This window comes from Aristolochia californica, unplaced genomic scaffold (assembly GCF_029961685.1).
Source record: "Aristolochia californica isolate CCGP_79_NKW_82.1479 unplaced genomic scaffold, dmAriCali1.0.hap1 SCAF_1, whole genome shotgun sequence".
NCBI lineage: Eukaryota > Viridiplantae > Streptophyta > Magnoliopsida > Piperales > Aristolochiaceae > Aristolochia > Aristolochia californica.
The window spans coordinates 5173635-5198076 of NW_027181770.1; the positions used below are offsets into that span (position 1 = coordinate 5173635).

At 38.0% G+C, this 24442-nt stretch overlaps 1 protein-coding gene across 2 annotated transcripts in view; it reads left to right on the plus strand.

The window, feature by feature from the left end:
• Positions 1-1816: 1816 nt before the first annotated feature.
• The window catches only part of LOC137957009 (protein arginine methyltransferase NDUFAF7 homolog, mitochondrial), a 52024-nt gene continuing 29398 nt past the window's right edge, over positions 1817-24442 (plus strand). For both annotated transcript variants that reach the window (XR_011113302.1, XM_068804709.1), the window contains exons 1-7: positions 1817-1934; positions 2030-2109; positions 2191-2302; positions 5562-5644; positions 11923-11988; positions 19037-19137; positions 20385-20503. Coding sequence is in view for 1 of the 2 variants with exons in the window: in XM_068804709.1 (XP_068660810.1) it covers positions 1871-1934; positions 2030-2109; positions 2191-2302; positions 5562-5644; positions 11923-11988; positions 19037-19137; positions 20385-20503 (625 nt within the window). In the remaining variant the exon portion in view is untranslated. The remainder of the gene's footprint in view (positions 1935-2029; positions 2110-2190; positions 2303-5561; positions 5645-11922; positions 11989-19036; positions 19138-20384; positions 20504-24442) is intronic.

A 24442-nucleotide genomic window follows, 5' to 3' on the forward strand; every position in this document is an offset into this window, starting at 1 on the left:
TTATACATATGTCCTTGATTTTAATTTATAATTTATTTTTATTTTTTACTTTTTAAATATCTTTATCTGGAACAACAAAAAGCGTTCGAAATTATTATGAATAGCTATAAAATATGATATAGTTTTCAAATGGAATATTGTATTACATTCAACTATTAGTTTGATACATTTGATAATTTTGAAATTATCTAATAACTATGTTAAAATAATTTAAATTTTGTATCTTGGTACTAGAATTAGAAATAAATACATCGTCTATTAACTAATGTTCACAATTTTTTTATCGTTAAAAAAAGAAAAGAAAAGAGTAACATTATGTATTCAATCAAGTAATTTATAGTACTATGTAATATATATTATAGATAATATTTAATTATGTTTTGTCTAAGTTCATCGACACTGGTGGCCAATATATAGGGTAACAAATAGCTGCTAAGTTGGTAATGAAAAAGTAATCTATTAATTTCATTGATGTAAAGGAAAAAAGTTAGAAGATCTGAATTAACTGAAATGATTTAGTTCAACTAAACATAAAGAGGAAGGGGGCAACACCACGATTTTGTAGTGCTTCACAATCACTATTTCATATTGTTACTCCACTTTCAAGAAACTTTTGACCTATAACTAAAATATCCATTAATTACAACCAAACGATGTCTGCAACTTAGAACTACACGAATTTTATTACAACACCTGCCCAAACACCTGAGACATATGGTTAATAAATTTTTTAAAGTACGACCACTTAGAAAAATAATTACAACTAGTCAATAGTGACAAAAGGGCAAGGGTTTATTGCTCGAGAGTTAGGTTCACAATTGTCTCTTAATGGGTTTGATAAAATTATTACAATAATGAAATATTTCATAGTTTTTTATGTGAAACTACCAATTTGATTAGCAGCACTAATAAGAATAATTTTGAATTGATGCTAATATTTTTTTAAAAGAGTTTTTATAATGAGGATGAAAAGCTTGATCAAAAGATGTAATCGGAACTTCAAATGACAAACAAGGTATTGAACATATATGCAAAAGTAAAGCTTACACACTCAGTTTACGTGAAGAAATAAAAATATAAAAAACACTAAAAATGTTCTACTTGTGTTGCTTATTGGTAGGCCACTTACATAATTTGAAGGTTTATAGCCGAAGATATTACTTTTGGAATAACTTATGATTTCATTTTAGGAGTAAGGGTCAAATCCTATATCTTCCTACTGCTCTTTTGTGGGTTGAATACTTTGTGAGACTCAAATTTTATGTCTTCTCTTTTCCTGCAAGGGTCTAATCCTTGAGTGCTCGATTCCATCTATAAGTGCTCAACTCATTGTTAGTGTATCCAACTCCATGTGAATATGGATTTTACTTTGCTTATTACCAATTGTTGGTTATAATGACATTTCAAATTTGTTTTGCTACTTTTTTTTATTATGTTTACACACAACGTCACGTGCTCGACTCCATTAAGTTTTGAAATAGTTAGATCTTGAAAATTTGAAATCTACAGGCTTCTTCTTCTTCTTCGTATATTCGACTCATTTCGTGTTTCGTATAGAGCCAACTCTTTGTGATAATTTGGTAGACTCACATAAACACGGAGTTTCTCATTAATTTTTTTAATAAAAAAGAGTTCTACGTCCACTCACTCAACTCGGTGAAGAGTCCACTCACTTTGACTCGATTAGACCCACCGATCCGGTCGGATCGAATCGAGTCAGGGTCGGGTGTACCCTTTTTAACCCAACCGGTACGACCCCTAGCCGCAACCTCTGTTTAACGCTGATTGCGCGCAGGAAAGTCTGAATGCTAAACAGTAAACGGCAAACACAGAGAATAGGGAGAAAGTAAGCTTCTACAGGTCGAGTACAATGGCCTTTCGCTACAAGAGGCCTCCTCTCCTTCTCCCTTACCTCGGAGTTCGAACTGCAAGAGGTTATCTGTTGTTCTCTTCATACTCATCTGTTTGCTCCTTTTTATATTTTTATCTTCTATATTTATCTATTATTTACTATTCCCGATTTGTGCAGTATTTACGAGGGACTCAGAGTTCACCTGTTCTTACCGGGCTGCCTTCTCCACTGACATTATTGGTGAAGAGCCGATTCTAGTGAGATATTTCTTCTTTTTATTTTGTTCGTTTTTTTAGTTAACCGGGATTTACGCTGCTTAACTTTGTCGTTTTGATCAGGTGCGTGATTTCATCCATTCCGCATTGTACGATCCCAATCATGGGTACTTCTCCAGAAGATCGGGTTCGGTGGGGGTTCTTGACAAAAGCATCAAATTCGGTTCTCTTGAAGGTGTTTAATATGATACGAGCTTACTTATACGTTTTCCTATTTTTGACGTTCTAGTGCATAACATAGAAAGAAAGGACCTCGAATAGAAAGCTGAAGAAGGTTCATGTTAGGGCGGAACAGGAAATTCAGCATGGAGTAACAAATAATTCCTTCGAGACACATAGGATAACCTTAAAGAGGATAATTTCAAATAAAATCTTCTTTGTGTCTCTGTTAGCATATTCCTGTCTTCCAAGTGCATCGAGAAATTTGTTTTTTGAGGAGATTATTGCTTCCTTGTGGGTGCTCGAATGTGTGTGCCCATAACCTCAAATCTTGATGTCATGACGGACGCATGAGGTGTACGTATTGTCAGTCACTTTCATTACATTAGGATAGAGAGAGCATGCTATTGATGCTTCATAGATGCTTGTTTTGGTAATTAGTTTCTACAGCCCGTGTGACATGTTGAACTAATATGTTAAGATGCCTTCTATTGCTTTGGTCAACTGACCAGGTGGGGTTTTTTGAGGCTTGTTTTCTCGGTTGAGCTTGTATTTTCATTTGCTAAGTACTCCCATATACGCATAGTTGGCATTTAAGTGATTTAAATAGGTTGGACACCTGGACTTCAAAAGAAGAAGAAAGAGATAAGTAGAAGCGTTGGGGCAGCTGAACTGAGTGGGTCATGTCAAAATATTGAAAAAACCCTCTTACACAGCGGGGAAGCTCGGGGAGAGACAGAGGCTCATTCATGTGATGCCCTGTTCCGTCCCGAGCAGCTTGGAAAATAAAGCCCCGTAAATGATAAACAACAGGAAATTACAAAAATACCCTACCCCACTTAAACAACTATGAATATATACGATAACATCCCCCCCTCAAATTGATGCTGGTAAGTCAACCAGCAACAATTTGCCAACCAAAAATTGATGCCGTTGTCGAGTAATAGCTTTGGTGAAGACGTTGGCCACTTGAAGATCCGAAGAAATGTAAGGAAGAGATATCACCCGACTATCCAATGTATCTTGGATAGAATGACAATCAACCTCTGTGCTTGGTGCGTTTATGGAAAACAGGGTTGGTGGCAATCTGAATAACACTAGTGTTATCAGCATGAAGAGGGGTAGAAGTAGTCTGAGGGAACTCAAGCTCCTCAAGAAGACCGCATAGCCATACAATCTCAGAACGAGCAGTAGACATTGCACGATACTCAACCTCAGTAGAGGATTTAGAAACACGATCTTGTTTCTTACATCTCCAAGAGCTTAAGGCATCACCTAAAAACATACACCAAACCATAGTAGATCAACGTGTATTCGGACACCCAGCCCAATCAGCATCACTATAAGCAATAAGTTGAAGAGAGGAGCCTGTTGGAAAGAATAACCCACGAGTAGGAGAACCTCGAAGATAACGGATGATGCGTCAAACTGCAGCAATATGGAGATGACGAGGAGAGGACATAAACTGACTAACCTGATGAACAACATAGGAAATATCAGGGCGAGTAGTCATCAAGTAGATGAGACTCCCGACCAGGCGCCGATAGAGAGTAGAGTCATCTAGAAGGTCGCCTTAATCTTTCCTATATTTGACATTGACCTCCATCGGAGTATCAACAGAAGAAGTGTCCTCCAAACCAGCCAAGGTAATAATATCTTGAAAATACTTATGCTGGTTTAAGAAAATACCATTGGCCTAATGATGAACTTCCAGTCCTAAGAAGTATGTGAGTTGGCCAAGATCTTTCATATGGAAAGTGGCATGCAACAACTGCTGAACCTTAATAATCAAACCATAGTCAGTACCAGTAATGATAATATCATCCACATAAACCAAGGTCTGATACCATGTCAAAATATTGAAAAAACCCTCTTACACAGCGGGGAGGCTCGGGGAGAGACAGAGGCTCATTCACGCAATGCCCTGTTCCATCCCGAGCACCTTGGGAAATAAAGCCCCGTAAATGATAAACAACAGAAAATTACAAAAATACCCTTCCCCACTTAAACATCTATGATTATATACGATAACAGGTCGTTCATTGGTGCCAATGAGAGTGGTTAGTCTTGAATTGGGTTCCCAATTTGATTCTGCTGAATTAGTGTGATTCAGCCAGAATTGGCATGAACCGGTGGAACTTTGTATATTTTTATAACATAATTTCTTGATATAAGTCTTACTAGTGTACATTTTTGCCTTCTTAGGCGACCCTGTATATTTCTGTCTCTCTTAATACATTACTTTGTACCCTTTTCAAAAAATATGCATAATAGAGTATACATAGATTCAACATGTCTGTAGTAGCTTTTCAAAAAAAAATAAAAAAATGAAAGTCTGTGGTAGTTTGGTAATTGAAGGTTAACTTCCTTGCTCTTTAACTGTGATGCTATAAAAATCTTTTTTAAAGATCACTTGTATTCATGTTGCTAAAAAGCCTCTATGTTTTGTTTTTATGCCTGGAAAAAGACATATAAAAATTCTGTGGAATAATTTTTTCATTTTCTTTTTGTTTGGTGAAACAAAATTAAAATGTTACTATATATTGCTTTTGTTTTTTTAACTTATATAACATTTACCCATTTCAAAAGAGGAAAAAAAAGTGTCATTAGGTTCTTGTGTCTTTGTAGTTTGCTTTGAATTGGTCTTCTTATGCTTTCTGGCTGGTATCTTCGTTCCAACTATGTGGATGGTCCAATCTAAAGAAGAACTTCTAGATTGCAAGCCTTTTACATTTTTCTGTTGATATGTAGTAACTTTTTGTACAATTTATTTACAAATTTTGCATTTTACTAGTTAATGAATTCTGATGTTAAAGAAAAAAAAAAAAAGAAAGGAAAGAGCCATCACTTAGGATGTGAGAGTAGAACCAGTAGCTCTTTCATATTAATCCTGATTATATGGCTTATGGCATGTATGATGTTTATATTTGGAGAAGAAGTTCAGTTTCCACTTGACTTCAACTTATAATGCTCACTGTTCAGAATGGTGAGGAATGATTTGATGTGACAGACTACCTGCTGGCAATGCCAGACGTCTTATCAGTTATCAACATAGGAAGGTGGGCTAGAAAACTGAAACCTTTTAAAGCTCATCTTATTGCATGATTTTGCTCTTAGTGTCACGAAGAAGGTTGTTTTACTTGAGAATCTCTTCCACTTATGTGTACTACTTCAAATCAATAGCTTTTTGGAATTGAAATCTCTCTTTCGGGACTATTTGTGGTCCCTCCCTATATTTTTGCCTTCGTGTACTTTAACATTTTAATCCACTGCAGGCAGGAAAGATTATGTGAAGTACCTAAATAATCTTTATAGGATGCACGACATATCATGGTTCACTCCAGTCGAGCTATTTAAGGTAAAATAGTAGTCATGGTTGTTACTGTTGTTGTTGTTGTTATTTATTTATTTATTTTAAATGGAGCTTACTGTTATTGTTGTTATTATTATTGTAATGTTTGTTTCTTGTTCTGTGCTTGACTTTTTTAGAATATTGGTACTGAGTATTTTGGTCATTTCATCCTCCCATATGAATGTCATATGTTTCCAGCAAGTTAGAATCATGTATTTATGTTTCAAGTCTCATGGATTTCTGATGTGTATTGAGTGAAATAAGGTTTTGTACTTAGGGGCATTATTGTTCTTTTACTGTCAATCCACTTAAGTGAAATGATAAAGGGGGTCAGGCTTGAATTTTTAGCCTAATTCTAACGCAGAACACTGCTGCTGCTGCTTCTCCAACTCTCTTCCTCTCAAATTTCTCTCTTTCTTCCTCTTTAATCCTCCCAAGTTTGTTACTTTTCAACCTTAATATTAGGTGTCACTAGTTTTAGGGTTTGAGTTAATCAGATGAGCTAAACCATCATCTGGAATGAGACAAAATAATTTAAGGAATTAAAATCTAAAGTACTCCCTTTTCTTTCTTTCTTTCTTTATTATAACTCAGAAAATTTAAAAAATTGTCTCAGTTATACTTATTATGTTAGTGTTTAGGGACCATTCTTCTCCTCTCCATGCTTTCTCCTGACTCTCCTTAATCTCATGTCTTACACAATGGATATGGTGAACACATGGTACCTTGGTCTTGGGCCCTTGGTTTGGTGGCAACGTCCAGTTTTTGAATTGTGCCTGTTAATTTGTGTTGTAAGATTCAAGCAACAAGTTGTAACCACTCATAAAAGAATGGCAAAATACCTGTAATAAGATGTAGAGATTGCTGAACTAGATGAGGAAAAGGTGGCAGCCTATTAACCATTGAGTGCTTCAGTCATTATCCCATCTCGTTTTTTCTAATTCATTCCTTAACTTTCTATTTTTATCAAAAAATTTCTTTGCATGGTGAGATGGACTTCTATGTCCGTAATTTGTTTTTTTTTTTTTTTTGAGAAAGGATGATTTTATTAAAGGAAACAAAGATTAAAAAAACTCAAGGGAGCAAACCCCTAACAACAAGGGATTGGAGGGAAACTCCCTGCTTAGCAAGAACATCAACAACATAATTAGCGGATCTTGGAATGTGAGATCAAATACAATCAAAATGGGAAGCAGTATCCATAATCTCAAAGAAAACATCCCAGTGACACCACAGAGGGGCGGAAGCATGAGCACACTATCCAATCATCACCTTGGCATCCCCTTCAATGTGGAGAGGACCGCTTTAGTCGTCACGAAAGATGCGAAGCCCATTATGGAGGCCGTGGAGCTGGGCATTTGTTGAATCAGTAGTTCCCAAAGGTCTAGCAAAGGAGATGATTTGGTTGCTTGAGGAATCACAAAAGACTCCCCCAAACCTGGCTTTCCCGGGGTTACCGAGTGAAGAACCATCAAAATTTAACTTGAGAACAATGGGTTTAGTCGGTGACTACTCTTGGACGACGGGTGATCTTGAGTGAGCATGCAAGTGAGCCAGGCAGTGCCAGCTGTCCCGAATAGATGAACCCAAAAAAGGGGAGAAAACCTTCTTGGTGTGTAGCCAAGAGGAAATATGCCCCGATATGATGTCAAGTACTCTCTCCGGAGACTTGAACTTGGCTTTGAAGTGTCTGGAGCTCCTCTCGTTCCATAGACCCCATGGGATGAAGGCGGCACAGGTGGAGATCAACAACTTTCCAAGACCAGGAAGGGCGATGTTAAGGAACATCCTGCTGGCAATAATCAGGTCCACAGGAAAACAAAATTGCGAACCAATGTGGTGAAGAATGGAGGTCCACACCTGCCACGAGAAAGGGTAGAGAAGATGGAGGTGGCTGATTGACTCCTCCATCGTGCTGCAAAGCGGGCAAAGGGGATTAATTGAGGGATGGCCTTGCCACCTAAGATTATCCGCTGTAAGGATCTTGTGGAGGCAGACACTCCACATGAAGAATTTGACTTGGGGGGAGGGGTGCACATAGACGCCAAGTGAAGGCCACATCATGCTTGACATTGGGGAAAAACCACCCTCTGGTGAAGTAGTAGGCTGAGGAGACCGAGAAAGAGCCATTCTTGTTTGGCCACCAAATTAACATGTCATAAACGTGGGCATGCAACCTGAGCGATTGAATGGAATCCAATAAATGGCTAGCATCCAATGCCTCAAAATCCATCAGACCACACCGAGGGTGTAGGCTCTATCCTCCATCACATCAAGCCTTGGCAACAGTAATCTCTCTGTAGAGATAAATGGAAGAGGCCACCAAAAGAGCTATGCGAAGGCTCACTACCAATCCACCAGTCCCCCCAGAATTTGATTGACTAACCATTACCCACATAATATTGGATAGTTGAGCAAAAAGTCGGAAGGAGAAGGATTATTGATCACTTCGTTACGTTGGGCTTCCCACGGTTTGTCCTCAAGCTCGTCCTTGAAAAGGCCTTAGATCGTGTGAATTGGTCCCTTTTGGATGACATTTTTCAACGCATGGGCTTTGAGGACAGATGGCGATTTAGGATTCACAGTTGTATCTCTTTAGCCTCTTACTCTTTGCTCCTCAATGGCACAGTCTGCGGCTTCTTTCATGGCTCTTGCGGCATTCGGCAAAGAGATCCCCTCTCCTCATTGCTCTTCAATATTATTGTGGAGTACCTGCCCCCTATGTTTTACTTTGCCCGTAGTCTCAGCTAGCTTGATGCCGTTTTAGACCAGAGTTGCTTTGATATTCCTCTGCTTCAGTTTGCTAACAACACCATATGCTTCAGTAGTGGCATGCTCGATCAAATCCACAATATTAAAGCCCTCCTCGACCTATTTAACTGAGGTGAGACGACCATTATGGGTTTCCATATTGACCCTCCCCTCCTTCAGCTCATGGCGGACACTTTGGGATGCTTGATTGCGTCTCCTTCATCCTCCTATCTTGGCCTCCTTCTTATTGACTATAAGCCTCATATGGGATTATGGACCCTGGTTATTGAGTGGCTTGAGATTCGGCTATCCACTTGGAAGGGTAGGATGCTCTCCAAAGTTGGTAGATTGACTCTCTTCAACTCTTGCCTTGCTGGTATACCCAATTATTCTCTCTCGTTCTTGCCTTGCCCCACTTCTATCAGCCGGCACATTGACATGTTCAAGAGACGATTTTGTGGCATGTTACCAACAATGATTTTCACTATCATCTTGTCAACTGGGAAGATGTTTGTATGCCGAAGTCCTTGGGCAGTCTGGGGATTAGACATACTAGGGAGATGGGATCTGCCCTTTTGCTTAAGCTGGCTCTGAAAACTCAACTCCCCCTCAGTGGCATCTTGGAAATCGATGGTGGCCTCCAAGTTGCGACGTCTTGGGGATATATGGATTACTGATGGCAGCAGTCGCCACTTCTCCCCTATTTGGAAGGCCATGTTCCATCTCCTCCCCACCTTCCTCACTGCCATCCGCCTTTTTGTTGGTGATGGATCCATCCTATGATTTTGACTGATTGGTGGTCGGGCGACGACCCTCTTGCCTCATCCTTCCCCCCACTTCTCCAGCTCACCACCTACCATGATCTCTCTATTGCCGATGCTTGGGGAAGGGGCTCTTGGGATCTTCGTCTGTGGCGCAACTTCACTGATGAGGAGGCCATTGCCATTTGAGATTTGATTGACGGGCTTGGCAATATTAAGCTTCGTGGTTAGGTGACCGACTAGATGATCTGGCTTCTTGATGACAATGTTCGTTTCTCTATTTCATTAGCTTATCGTCTCCTTATGGGCTGGACCAGGCCCCTCGCCCCTCACCCGACTACCATTGCTTGGCGTCTCTTGGCTCCTCCTAAGGTGAGATTCTTCCTCTGGAGCGCCTGCCACAATAGAATCCTCACTGTTGACAATCCGGCGTGGCAATACTTCTCTTGATCCCCTTTGCCCTTTCTCTAGGCTGGAGATTGAGACTACTAACCACCTTGTTGGGCACTGCACTTTTGCTTGGCAGATTTAAACTTCTCTGATTGACAGTATGGGGTCGCTACCCTGGGGTTTGCCTCCCCAACTTAGGCAAACTCCTTTTATCAGCTTCTGTTGCTTACATCCCTTGGTGCCTTTGGAAGGAGAGGAACTCCCGACGTTTTGATTGTGTATTCTGCTCCACTGCTGAGATTGTTTTTATTGCTACGCGCCTCATCTCCACCTGGATCCGCACTCGGAAATAATTTACTTGCCTTTCATGTGCTCCTCTCAACACCAATTGAAGGGTAATTGCTCAGATGTCCGTTCCTACTGCCCCCCATCGGGTGGCTGTTTGGACGCCCCTCTTGCCGTTCACTTTAAGCTCAACTTTGATGGCAATGCTCTTGGGAGTCCTGGGATGGCGAGCTTTGGTGGGGTGATCTTCGATCCCGGAGGCACAACTATTATCTCCTATTTTGGTCCTCTCGGCATTACAGACTTGACTACGTCGGAACTCTCGGGCCTTCACCATGGCTTCCGCATATTTCAGAATCACTTCAATGGTCTGCTTATTGTGAAAGGGGACTCGAAGGTGGTCATTGGATGGTGCTCCACCGCCTCCTTCCCTCCATAGCGTCATTGGCAGCATTTTCTTGATATTATGGATATTGTCTCCTCTATTTCCTGCTCTTGGTCTCATGTATTTCAAAATAAAGCAAGAAAATACATCAAGGGAGGCCTCCCCTTACAACTAGAAATTGAAGGGGGTCTAGTTGAATCATCACTGTTTCAAAAAAAAAAAAAAAAAACAACAACAACAACTAAATGGACTGATTTTCTGGACTAGACCTCCTCCTGGACACTTTAAATTAAATTTTGATGGAAGTGCTTTCGGTTGTCCGGGCCCAGCCGGATTTGGTGGAGTAATTCACGATGATCAAGCAAATCTTCTCTACACTTATGCGGGTCCAATTGGAGTATCAGACTCTACTTGTGCGGAATTACATGGCTTGCTCAACGGGCTGAAACTCTTCAAACAAAAAAAGGATGGTGCTCTCTTGATTGAAGGGGATTCTCAAGTTATTATAAATTGGTGCTCCAAGCCTTCAAAACCTCCTTGGCGTCATTGGAAGATTTATGATGAAATCTGTAATTTAACTTCTGATTTATTATGTACTTGGAAACATGTACCAAGATCTGCTAATCATTTAGCCGATGTTCAAGCTAAAAAAGGCGTTACCCTCCAACATCTTGTTGTGGAGGAAATGTCTTTTTAGTTTTTTAGTTTGTATTTTATCTCTTTTGAATACATTTACAACTCTTCTCAAAAAAAAAAAAAATGGACTGATTTTCAATGATTGCACCCATTGACCTGTTCTTATTAGAGAAAATTCTATCATTTTTCTCCAGCCATATAAACCATATAATAGTTGCACCTATTAGTTTTGATAGAGATTTCCTTAACTGGAGCAAAAGGTAAGAAGAAAGCTCAGAAATTATCTAAATATTTTTGAAAATGATGAGAATTTCTTTAAGAAGAAAAAGTATACAAAAGGTTACAAGAGAAACTGGAAAAAAAAATCTAGAACAAACCCATAAAAATGTGGGAAAACTGAAACATCAATTATGGACATCCAAAGGAAAAAAATCTTCGATTGACAATGAACTGTAAAAGAAACTCAATTTTCATGTGCAATTATTTTCAAAAAAATAAAAATTAACATTGTGCAAAATATGTTTCCGAGAGATTTGACATGAGCCAGATAAATTACAAATCTCATCATAATTACTAAGAAGCCACCATGGAGAACTTCTTCCTAATGAAAACCAATTTATTACCACTGATGAGTCCTCTCCAATGGAGCCTGGATTTTCTATTGAGTTGCCCTCAAATTTTACTTTTATCCAACCTTCATGAGGTTGACTCTATTGAGACATAGAAACATACCTAGGAGAAGATAAATCAACCAACTTATGCCATATCTAAATATCCTCTTTATTTTGGTTTAACTGTGGATTGCACACTTTATACCCGAGTCCTGGTGAGACTTGAAGGCAAGATTTCAATGCAGAAACCACCACCTTATGTGGCCATTGAACCAAAACATTTTGGATGGTCGGACTAGTTTTTGTGGCCATTGAAACACTTGTTAATAATAGAAACATTTTAGGCTCTGTTTATGAGATATCAAGAGAATTTATTATGTTGGACAGCAGTTTTGTGTGTAGGTGGCATCATTTGAGATTTAAAACTAGTTTTATCATGTTCTTAATTCTGTTCTTGATTTGCAGCCTTGGTATGCACATGGAATTGCTGAAGCGATAATGCGTACTGCTGATCTTTCAATTCCTTTGAAAGTAAGATATAGAATGCTGGAAGTAATTCTTTAAAAAAAAATTATTTGGCTTTTCTTTTCATTAAGTCCTATATAAGGGTAGGCTTTTAAGTTATAGAATGTTCTGAATCATCATTTTATCATAGTTCATATAGAGAGCTGCTCTTGTCTTTATTATCAGAACCATGTCCTGGTTTTTATTGTGTGCTAAATGCAAAGGCTGTTTAAGCGCTCAACCACATATTTTTAAATTGAGTTAATTAAAATCTCCCCCTTAATAAATTGCAAAAGTGTACTCATCCTTGGTTTTGAAATTTCATTACATTCATCCCCTTCACTTCTTTTTTGCTATTTGAAAAAATGAAGAAAGATAAATACCTCAGTAGAAGGTATTATGTTTTTTAACTAAAAAATTATTGGATAGAAAAATGAAGGGCCCATTTCTCTTCCTATTCTCTTTTGGCATTTTGGGGAAGAGTTGGTCCTCTCTCCCTTCTTCCCACATTTCTTTTTTCATCTTTATTTTATGAATATAAGAATGGGAGATGGGGCCTTCCCATCCTCTCACCTATTTTTTTTTTTAAATCTTTTAATGATGACAACTTTATGATAGAAAGGGGAGCAAATAAAGGGGGTAATAGCCCAACAAGAATGACAATAGCATTAGATGGGCATACCATGTCCTACAACAAGATGTTGAAAGTTAGAAGAACATCTTTGTTATGGGACTTTTTCCCTTCCTCTCACCTTTTTCTTATGTGGAGAGAAGAGTCTCTCCTTTTAATCTAACAAAGATGTGAGGCTGGGGTGTGGGGGCCCCTCTCTGGATCCTTCTCCATGTAAGAAGGGGCACCAAACAGTTCTCCCTGCTTTACACCTTTTTGGTCCTTGTAAAAATTTAAGAATTTTAGATATAAGAGAGAAGAAAGAAGAGAGAAAGAAAGGAGGAAAGAAGAGAAGAAAAGTTGCCTTGGATGCTGCTGCCAGTTGGAGGGGGTGAAAATCCACCCCTATCTCTCTTGTATTAGGTTACGTAAAGGAAAGGGCAAAAGATAAGAATGCCCCTTAGTTCAATGTCCCCCATAACTTTTTAAATACAATTCAGAATTAAATGAAAATTGAAACATAGAACTCTGTTGTGTAGACCAACATTTATGACACATTTAAACTATAATAAATGACCAAAATACCCTCATATGTATATTTTAACACTCCCCCTTATGCTGAGGAGTAAAATTTCAAACAAACCCAACTTGTCACAAAACACAATTCATGATAACATCTCTAATAAAATGATAGTCTACCTCAATGTGTTTAGTCTTCTCGTGGAAAATTGGATTACTGGCTATAAAGATGGTTGTTGATTATCACTCTTCATAATCATAGGATTTGTAATGTGAAACCTGAACTCAAAAAATACTGATTTTACCCACATAAGCTCACTCATTGTGTGAACTATTGCTCTATACTTTGCTTCAGTGCTGGATCTTGCCACCATTATTTGTTTTTTACTGTTCCATCTCATTAGATTACCTCCGACAAAGCAGCATTACTTAGTGGTGGACCTCCTATCCATCTCATCCTGCATAAGCTGCATAAGAGTATCCCAACACATCAATCTTCCCGTGAGGAGTGTACAATAGGCCTTTTCTAGGAGCCCCTTTCAAATATTTCAGAATCTACAAGCAACTTTTAAGTCTAATTTCCTCGGATTTTCGATGAACTGACTAACGACTCCCACTGCAAAAGATATATCTGGTTTTGTAATGGTGGTTTAAATTAACTTCCCTACTAGGCGTCTACATTGTGCCTTATCCTTAATTGCAGGACTCCGAGGATCATAAAGGCTAGTCTTAACTTCCATTGGTGTATCCACTAGATGGCCACCCACGAGACCATACTGTTGCAACATATCTAAAATGTACTGCATCTGAGATAGAAGAATGCCTTGCTTACTATGAGCCATCTCAATACCAAAAAGCATTCCACTTGTCCTATGTCCTTTATCTGGAAATGTGTTGCCAAATATTTTTTAACTTGCTTGGTGCCTTCAGAGTTACTTCTCAACAACGCAATGTCATCCATATATATATTTAGAACAACAATCATAGACTGCTTTTTCAATACATAGAATGATCACAATGGCTTATATGAAATCCAAACTGCATAATCACATTGCTGAATTTCTCAAACCATGCTCTAAGACTTTGCTTAAGTCCACAGGTAGCCTTCTTCAATTTGCACACTTTCCCTGTCTCCCCCAGAGTAACATATCCTGGAGGTTGCTTAATATAGACTTCCTCCTTCAAATTACCATGCTTTAAGACTTTGTACCAAAGTTTCCATCCTTAAACCGTTCAGTAACCTTTTATCCTACTTCCTGTGTTTTCCAAGACTTGTAGATGAAAAGGACAATTGGTTCAGGACATGAGAAGGGAGGGGCTTTACATGTTGGGTGATTTATCAATTTCTTGAGCTGTGACACTTACTACTGCAAATTCTTCTTACTGGTGACATCTGCTTTTGGGACATCCATCACCAATTAAGTTGCATCAATTTTTTCCTTCTTTGCGAACCTATATTTCATTTGATTGTGAGTCTTGTTAGCTGGGAAAACATCGTCGCTCCAATTTCCTAGTTAGTTATAGTCGAAGCACCAAATTATTTGAATTAGTCCACTTTGAAGTATGGGGTTCTTGTCGGATTCCTAGTCCATTTGGTTTTAAGTATTTTGTGTGGTTTATTAATGATTTCAGTACAGTTAGGTGTATCTCATACGGGAGAAGTCCGAAATATTTGATGTATTCCTCAATTTTTTCAATGAAATAAAGAATCAATTTGGTGCTTGTGTTCATGTGCTTCATACTGACAATGGTTTGGAATATCTTAATCATATTTTTTTTGTATTTTGTGCTTCTCATGGTATTAGCCATCAAACTTCTTGCCCTCATACACCATAACAAAATGGGGTGGCTGACTCCTTGAGGTTACAAGGACACTATTACTGCATATGAATGTTCCCAAGTTCTTTTTGGGGGATGCTGTTTTAATTTCGTGCTACTTGATTAATTGTATGCCCTCATCTGTTTTGAGTGGTCAAGTTCCTCTTCATGTTTTAAGGCCAAATTGTAAATTGTTTGATGTGGTTCCGTGTGTTTTTGGATGTACTTATTTTGTTCATATGTTTAGAACTTTGGTTGATAAGTTGTCCCCTTGGTCTGTCAAATGTATTTTTCTGGGATTTTCTCGTCGACAAAAACATCAATCAAATGGTTATAGCAGAAACAGAGGGGGAAAGATTTAACCTTTATCCAACCAAGAGAAGAACTGCTTGAAGAAACCTTCTCTAAGATTCCAAAACTTGAGAAGGGAACAAGGAACTGGCTGAAGAACATCCCTAGATTGAATTCTAGTGTTCTGGTACCGTGTAAAAATTTAAGATTTAGATGTAAGAGATAAGAGAGAAGAGAGAAGAGAGAAAGAAACGAGGAAAGAAGAGAAGAAAAGGCAGCATTGGGGGTGAAAATCCACCCCTAACTCTCTTTTATTATGTTAAGTAAAGAAAATGGAAAAAGACAAAATGCCCCTTAGTACAATATCATCCATAACTTCTTTAATACAATACAATATCCCCAATAAATTCTTATATAAAATACAATATCTCCCATAACTTCTTAAATACAACTTAGAATTATATGAAAATTGAAACATAGAATTCTGTTATGAAGACTAACCTACTTCAACCTTTATGAGACATTTACAACTATAGGAAATGACCAAAAGACCCCCATATGTGTTTTAACAGTCCTTATAGGACAGAAACTGAAGGGTAAAGAACCCTCTCAACAGAGGAAAATGGTGGACTCACACTACCTCTTTCCTATACTTGCCATCATTTGAAGGAGAAGGGAAAAAAGAGGTGGACCCCTTCATATGGTGTTGAAACACTTGTGATAGTAAATTGAACTGAATGATAGATATTTATTAGTGAATTATTAGTAAATTCAAAATTTGTTGATAGACAACCAATATCAACTTCCATTCAACATTGGTGTGTCCTCATTGTGAGGTCTCTCTCAAGTCTCAGAAAAGATTTTTTTTTTAAATGAGAAATCGACAATGAGGTGGCACCTCCTAGTGAAGTGCCCCGACATTTAATTTATTTTGTCAATTGCATTTGCTACTAGATATCTATCAGTTAGTTTGACTTACCGCTCCATTATATTCTCTCACTGTTTTTTTTTTTTTTTTTTGAAAATAATGTATTATTAACAGAAAAAAGTACAAAATTATATTCTCTCACTGTTGCATTATGAAACGTGGTTCCACTTTATAAAAGTCATTTTTTTAAATAATATCTTAAATAAATAAGAATTAACTTAATACCCTATGTTGGGGGATTTTTGTCTTTACCAAAAATCCTATAAAGAAGGCAAGGGGGGTGAGTGTAATGAAATTTTAATTGCAGAGTGTAGTATTTTGTAGCTTTTCAGGAGAGTTGAGTGAAACCAACCCTTTAATTATTAGTTTGATTACTTTTATACTCCTAAAAAATTGCATAAATACCTACATGCCCTAGGGTTTCAAATTAATATCTTATATCTAAAAAAGTTGGTAAATACACTTGTAGTTAAATTCCCTCAATCAACTCTAGGAATGGCAAAAATAGAGAAGATTGCCCCCCTCTTAGGAATGAACATTATGACTCTTTTGTGATGTGAATGGATGTGACTTGTTTAGTATGGGCTCACATCTTATTGGATCCTCTCATTAATCTAAGTATTAGAATAGTCTGAGCTACTTCCCTAGATACTATGGAGGTCAAGTAGGTCTACATTGAGTGAATGACACAAGCTCATTATAAAGGGGTCATGAACTAATTTTTATGCGGATATTCTTGTCTCTTCACATGTCATGTTTAAATTAATTGATGGAATTTACTGGTATGGGTTTGAGGTACCTTTTCTTTGAGGCAATAGACCTCACCGTTAATATGACCAACTGGAACCATGTATGTTGATTAACTTACTTGCTAGAGAAGGGATTTCTCTCTAATCCCTCATTGTTAGGTATCCTTCTCTCTAGCTTGTGTATTGCTTCTTTGCCCGTGGGCCTTAATAAAATCTCTCTATTCTTAAAAAAAAAAAATTGATGGTCTGGATCTGTGGGAAATCTGAGTTATGTAGGTATTTATGTGATGTACTTGGGACATGAAGGTAGTATTTCTTTTTCTTTTTTAATTTATAAATGATGGGAATTACATTAAGAAGAAACAAAGACACGAAGGTACCTTCAAATATTTTCATATTCTTTCTCTGTCTAGCTGGTTGAACAGTATATAACTTGTGGCTTTTTAAAATTTATTAAGAGAGCTCAAACGAGCAAATTACAAGGGGGGACACCTTCCCAAACAATGAGAGATTGTTGGGAGGTTTCGAATTTTGCCAATTTATCAGCCAAAGAATTGGTTAATCTAAGAATGAGGTTCCAATTACACAATGTCAACAATACAATCAGTGATTAGCCAGTGGCGCCAAGGGGGGGGACTATCTTTTGAACACCAGCTGATGACAGTCTTTGAGTCTCCTGCGATAAGCAACTTGCCATGGAGAAGCTCTTTGAAGATTTGGAGACCGAATAGAACCCACCGGCCCAACATAGGATAGAATAGGGTCTCCACTGCTGTCTCTAAAAACACCACCAGCTCTAGCCGGCCAGGACAACCTAGAGCACTGCCATCAAAATTGAGTTTGATGCAGTCACAAGGGGGAGGATCCCAGGTGGCCATAACTGGATTCCTGCAGGGGCCCACCATATGCACGATCAAACCCCAATTTTCTTGAATGGAAACTCCCGATAGAGAGGCAATCTCCTTTTTAGTATGTAACCAACTCGAGATAAGGCCCACTGCCTGAGAAGCTATATTATCCACAGTGCTAGCCTTGGAGTTGAATCTTCGGTTATTTCGTTTAAGCCATTGGCACCATGGGACATGCGCAAGGCATGTCAAGAAAATTAGCTTGCCCAACCTAGGAAGGCGGATCCCCATAGCCATCTCATAGGTGCCAAAAAGGTCCTGATGTAGCCCCATTTGATGTCCAATCTTCTGAAAGATCTTCATCCAGACTTGCCAAGAAAAATCACAATGTAAGATAACATGCTGGACTTTCTCGTCACATACACCACAAAGAGGACAAGTACGATCAGGGGCTGTGTAGCCTCTTTTATGGAGGTTGTTGAGGTGAGGATCTGTTCCCTGATGGCCGTCTACACGAAGAATTTGATTTGATTAGGTACTGAGAGCTTCCATGTCAGGTTTGCCTTGTGCTCATGCCTGCTATAATCTTGCTTTCTAATATGAGAGTAGGTGGATGCAACTATGAATCAGCCATTAATGCTGGGCTTCCATGTCAGTTTATCAACTGCATGCTCACGAATAGTAATGCTACTGAGTCTGGAGAGTAGAGAGCAAAAAGCTGAAGTTTCCTCATCATTTAATCCCCAGTGAAACATGAGACTCCATGAGTGATCTCTCTAAGAATCGACCATGTAGCAAGAGAGGTCTCTCGCTTCCCTAGAGAGCCCCGGGAAATCCTCGGAGAGGGGGCGGGGGCCACACCAATCATCCTACCAAAAGAGGAGGGTCCTTCCATTGCCTGTGTGAAAGGAAGTTACATCTCTCCTTGTGGCTTTTCAGCACCATTTCCATGGAAAAGGACACTGGAACTTTACATGAGGTGGTGTAGTCAGTGGCTTGGACAATTAAAAGATCTCTTATGGTTGTTATGCGTTTAATAGTTTCACAAACTGCACGAATTCATCCAATTTTTTCAATAATTTCAGATGGTTTTCTTGTTGTCACTAAATTCTTACATCTTGGTTATTCTTTGTATTTTTTGATGAATGTCCCTTTTGTTCTAAAACAATGAGAAAAACTTATTACTCTGTGGCAAAAAAGCAAAACAATGAAAACGTATTTTATGAGCTTATTGTCTCTTTCTTTTCAGTACTACTCTTACTGATATAAAGCTTAGTCATTATTAAGATTTACTTTTATCATGTGTATTCAGATATATGAAATTGGTGGTGGGTCAGGAACATGTGCAAAGTGTATAATGGATTACTTGATGTTGAATGCACCGCCAAAGGTTTACCGTAATATGAGTTACATGTACGTGTTTATGCTTTGGATGCTTTTCTATTGAGGATGCACTGCACAAAATGCACTTAGCTTCATTTAGTGCATGGATACAGATTGGAATAAATGTCTGAACTATTATAATTGATTTAAAGAGATCAAAGACATATAGAAACAATATAGCTGTTATCCAAGTCCATCTGATTGTTCATGGTCAGGGATAGAGGCTGAATATTTAGGAGATGTGTGTGGCAAACTTTCATTAATGAGGACATGTGAAATTGGTGTTCCGATTAGAAATAGTTGTTACGTTATCGTGTTATGTTACTCAGTCACTGCAACTTGAATTACTGGTTTCATTGTTTTGTATTGAATTCTCCTTCAGCACGTTTTCCTGTTTGGGACTATTTCTGTACTTTAGAAAAAGGAACATTCCAAAGAATGCAACATCTGGTGACATTGTAGTCTACTTGTACATAATGAATGAAGAACCGGCGTAAGCAATTATAACATATGTTGCATGATATTAGTTGACTTAATTAGTCATTATTTAGTTTCTAGGAAAGTTAATTGTTATTGAAAGTTGCTTCCTAGGGTTCATGGGCTATAGGGACATACATGTAGTTTTTGAATTATTTTAATTATAAATAGGGGAGAAGGGTTTGTAAACCCTAATCTCTCCCATCTCTTCTCTTCTTGCAAATTCTATCATGGTACCGTAGCAGGTTCCTCTTGATCTTTAAGTTGATTGTCAGCTCACTGAGACAATGGATCTCTTCTTTGGTTTGATTCATAGATTTAATTTTTTTAATTACTTCAATTTGATTGTTATTTTTATTTTATGTCTTTGAATTCTGCTTCTCTACTCCTTGCTTCAATCGTTGTCGTAGTTTCCTAGGGTTTATGGGCCACCAGGACAAACATGTAATTTTTTGAATTATTTCAATTATAAATAGAGGAGAGGGATCTGTAAACCCTAATCCCATCTCTTTTCTTCCTGAAAATTCTAACAACGTACAAGTCATACAAAATAGTTTTCAATAGTTTAGATTCAGTTAACGGATAATGAAAATTTCATGCACATTTTAGGCATCACAAGTTCAAATACTTCTCTTTTTTCATGTCTTGATGATGGTTTCATATCAGTCTGTTTGGTTGATCCATGTCATGGTGTAGATGGAAGAGAACTATCATTTTCATATGGTTCTCTACTTGATTGAAACATGTATTGAGCATGCTCATTAATGTCATCCCTCTCCCTTTCTCCTCTTAATTTACAGATCAATAGAAATCTGTCCCTCACTAGCTGAGAAGCAATTAGCAACTGTTGGAGTAGTTCGCAGCCACACGTCAAAATTTAAAGTGGAATGTCGTGATGCTGCAGATAGAACAGGGTGGGGTATGCCAATTTTGTTGCATCAAACATCATTTTTCATGATCTTTCAGCTTGCAATTGTATACATCTGGTTTGGAGTACATTTCAATAGTTTTTGCACTTGTTTTTCCTGAAGCGGATAATGTCTATGCCAACAGTAATGTGAATAAGTCATACCACTTCTCAGGGATATGTTTCCAGGCGTTGCATTTGACATGTATTTGCTATCACTGAATTTCTTTGTGTAGTAGTATGTTTGTATGTGGATTTTCATATACTTGGACATGAATTTTGAAAGGCACACTGCAGGCAGAGATGCTGTTGTCCAAGTGCCTTATTTTAATGTATCACGTTTGAAAAGCAACTTATGCTGTAGGATAGCTGAGATTGTCATCTATCAAACTGACAGGATTTGAGAGAGGAGATAGCTGAGAGAAGTGTTCTTTGTGCTTTCAGAACAACCTTGTTCTGCTTGTACCATTATCATAGTGAAATTTCTTCAGACTCCTGTGCAAAGCAAGACTGTCAAACCACATAACACTCGTGCCTCTTTATTATCTTGCTTGCTATTCTAGTTATTTAATCTATTTATTCTTTTCTTTTGTGTTTGGGATGAATTTGAATTTTCAGACCAAATTTTAATACTGCACAGCTAGGCACATTGAATGACTGCAGCTTAACCTACATTGTTGATTCATATTTAAGTATGCTTTTACATCCCTCAGATATTGACTGAAAGATCAGGCTTTATTTTTACTTGACAGAGTGTCACACTGTCTTATTTTATGTTGTAATTCTAAAGGAAATTGCAATTGCACTGTAAGACATTTGTTAGAAAATCCATTGAAGGGTAATATCGTCATTTCACATTGTCTATAAAGTCCAACAACTACACCACTTTATTCTATGCACTTTGTTTTATCTCTAGTTCAATTTTATGTAATTTGGACAAGTATGTAGGTAGATATAAGGGATTAAGTGATTTTTAAGTGACCAAGGGTATTTTTGTAATTTATATCTTTGATCATTATAAATAGCAGTGGGTCGAGCTCGACCCCCACACAGAGTTATTTCAGACTCTGATTTTCTCCATCTCTTCTCTCTTTCTCCTCCAAAACCCTAAAACTCATTCTTTTACGTGGTATTAGAGCAGTGGGTCCTGGTTAAAGTCTTTCAGTTCTCTCCAAACCTTTCATCAAAGCCTATGACTTTAGGAAAGAGGATCTTCCAGAATCTGCCTTGACTGGTTGGTAAAAATTTGAACTTTTTCTTTCCTATCCTGCCATAACCCTAGGGTTGATGGTTTGTATTGTCTGCTAAGTGGTTTGAACTATTTGCTGGTCTATGATTGGTTACTAAGTGATAAGAATCACTTTTTTGGATTGTGTGAGCTCAGCTATGTGCGCTTTTGCCTGTGTCATCTTCTGGATTGCCTATGTCAGCCTTGTGGTTTGTTGCATGAATTTGTGCACTTAAGCACTTGATCCTGGAATTATACCTTAAAAGAGAGTTGCTTGAGTTTTTTTTTTTTTTTCTTGTCGAGCAGCTTGTTACTGGGCTGGACTACCTGTGTCATCATAGCGTTAGGTGATGTCAGCCAAAAGGGTGAAATTTGTGAGTTTTCTTAGAGGATTACCTACAACAGCAAGACTTATGGGTTAGGGTGAGTTGGGTCCTCCAATTTTCAAAAATCCTAATTTTTCCCTATAAGGTGGGCCCCACAACACTTGCTCACTTTGACTTGTGTGCTATTTTCATACTGTTTAAGGTACATAATGGCTGATTCAGGTGAAGTTTTTACTCCTTCAGGGGATCTATATGTTTTGAAGGAAGGGATACTATTATGATAATTACTGAGAGAATGAATGACCATAACTACTTAAGCTGGTCATGATTAGTCATTCTATATTTGAAGGGCAAGAACAAAGGCAAAATTCATTAGAGATGACCTTCCTATTTCATTGAATGAAGACTGGGAAGCTGAAGACAGTCAGATTATGATCTGGATACTAAATAGTCTAGATTCTGATTTGAGAAATCAGGTTATGAACTGTGGTACTACTAAGGAAATGTGGAATTCCTTAGAATCTATTTATACAAAAGAGAGTAAAATGTACCGTGTTTTTGAGTTGTATGCAGAGATGTTTAGCCTCAAGAGAGGTCAATTGTCTGTCACTGCATTCTACAGTGAGCTAGTTGGTATATTACAAGAGCTCAATGTTTTCCATTCCATCATCACGAGTGAAAGGGAAATAACGAAACAAAATGGACAAGTTCACATTGATAAGTTTTTGTATGGGTTAGGACCTGAATTTGACTCTATTAGGGCTCTATCGGCCTCAAAGGATGTTCAGCCACTGTCCACAACATAAAGCCGAGTGTTGCATGCAGAGAAAGCCATGGTAGTACCAGGAAATGCTGATGTGACTAGCACTCCAGCATCAACCCTAAACTCTTAGGGTTCCTTAGAATCATCTAAGGGCAGAATTGGAAATATTGAAGGAAAGGGAAAAGATAATCAAGGAAAAGGAAAAGGCAGAGGTGACACTAAGCCGAATAGAAAATGCATTCATTGTGCCCGTACAAACTACTTCTCTGAAAAATGTTGGGAGAAGTTTGGTAAACTTGCATGGGCTAAATCTCTTGTTCATGAGAGTACTGACTCATGCAATGAACCTTCTATACAAGTTGTAACAAGTGGCTTCGATGAAATGCAACAACTTATTCAGTGCATGACACAATTAAATGCTGCCTCCTCATCAGTATTTGTGACTCAGTCTTTCACTCCTACCGACACATTGGCCATCCTCCACTTGGGTTCTTGACTCAGCGCCGTCTACTCACATGTTAGGTAAGTCCACCTTGTTTTCTAATTTGAAGGAATGCACTTCTTTTAAACAAGTCACCTTGGCTGATGGATTCATTTCCCTAGTACGAGGAATGGGTACACTAATCACATCTCAACCTAAATTCCCTCTCAACCTGTTGTCAGTAAGTCAACTCACTAAATCCATGAATTGTTCCATAACCTTTTATCCTTTACACTGTGTTTTTCAGGATCTTACAACGAGGAGGATGATTGGTTTGGAGTGTGAGAGAGGCGGACTATTCTATGTGAAGAATGATTCACAAAATTCTCCACAAGCATTACAATATGCATTTTCTCCTCTACAGTGGCATTTACGATTAGGTCACTTTTCTCCTTCAAAGTTGATTCAACTATTTCCTGCATTTCCGTCAGATGGGCAAACATCGCCGAATATTCTTTCCTACAAGTCAATCCCGAAGTAGTTCCTCGTTTGATATTGTTCATTTTGATGTTTGGGGGCCTTGTCCAGTGCCCAGTATTTCTAGTTTTAAGTATTTTTTGTCCTTTATGAATGATTTCAGTCAATGTACTAAGGTGTATCTTTTACGGGAGAATTCTGAAGTATGTGATGTGTTCAAATGATTTTATAGGGAAATTAAAAACCAGTTCAATACTTCTATCCGTGTACTTCACACTAATAATGGTCTGGAATTTATGAATAAAAAGTTTGACTTAATTTTGTAAAGATCATGTCATTATACACTAGTCTTCCTATGTTTTTACGCCATAACAGAATGACATTGCTGAAAGTATAAACCGCCATTTGTTAGAAGTAGCTTGTACTATGCTTCTACATATGCATGTACCCAAATCATTCTAGGGTGATGCTATCCTAATTGCCTACTTTCTTATTAATTGAATGCCTTCTTCTGTTATTGATGGGAAATTCCTATTCGGTGTTTTTACCATCAGCCACTGTATTCCCTATCTCTCCTCGGGTCTTTGGATGTGTCTGTTTTACACATAAGTCTTCTAGAAACAAGTTGTCATTTCGTGCTGTCAAGTGTATTGTTTTGGGCTATTCACACACAAAAAGGATATAAATACCACTATCCGTCTACTAAGAAAATGTTTGTTTCTGGGAAGGATTCCCT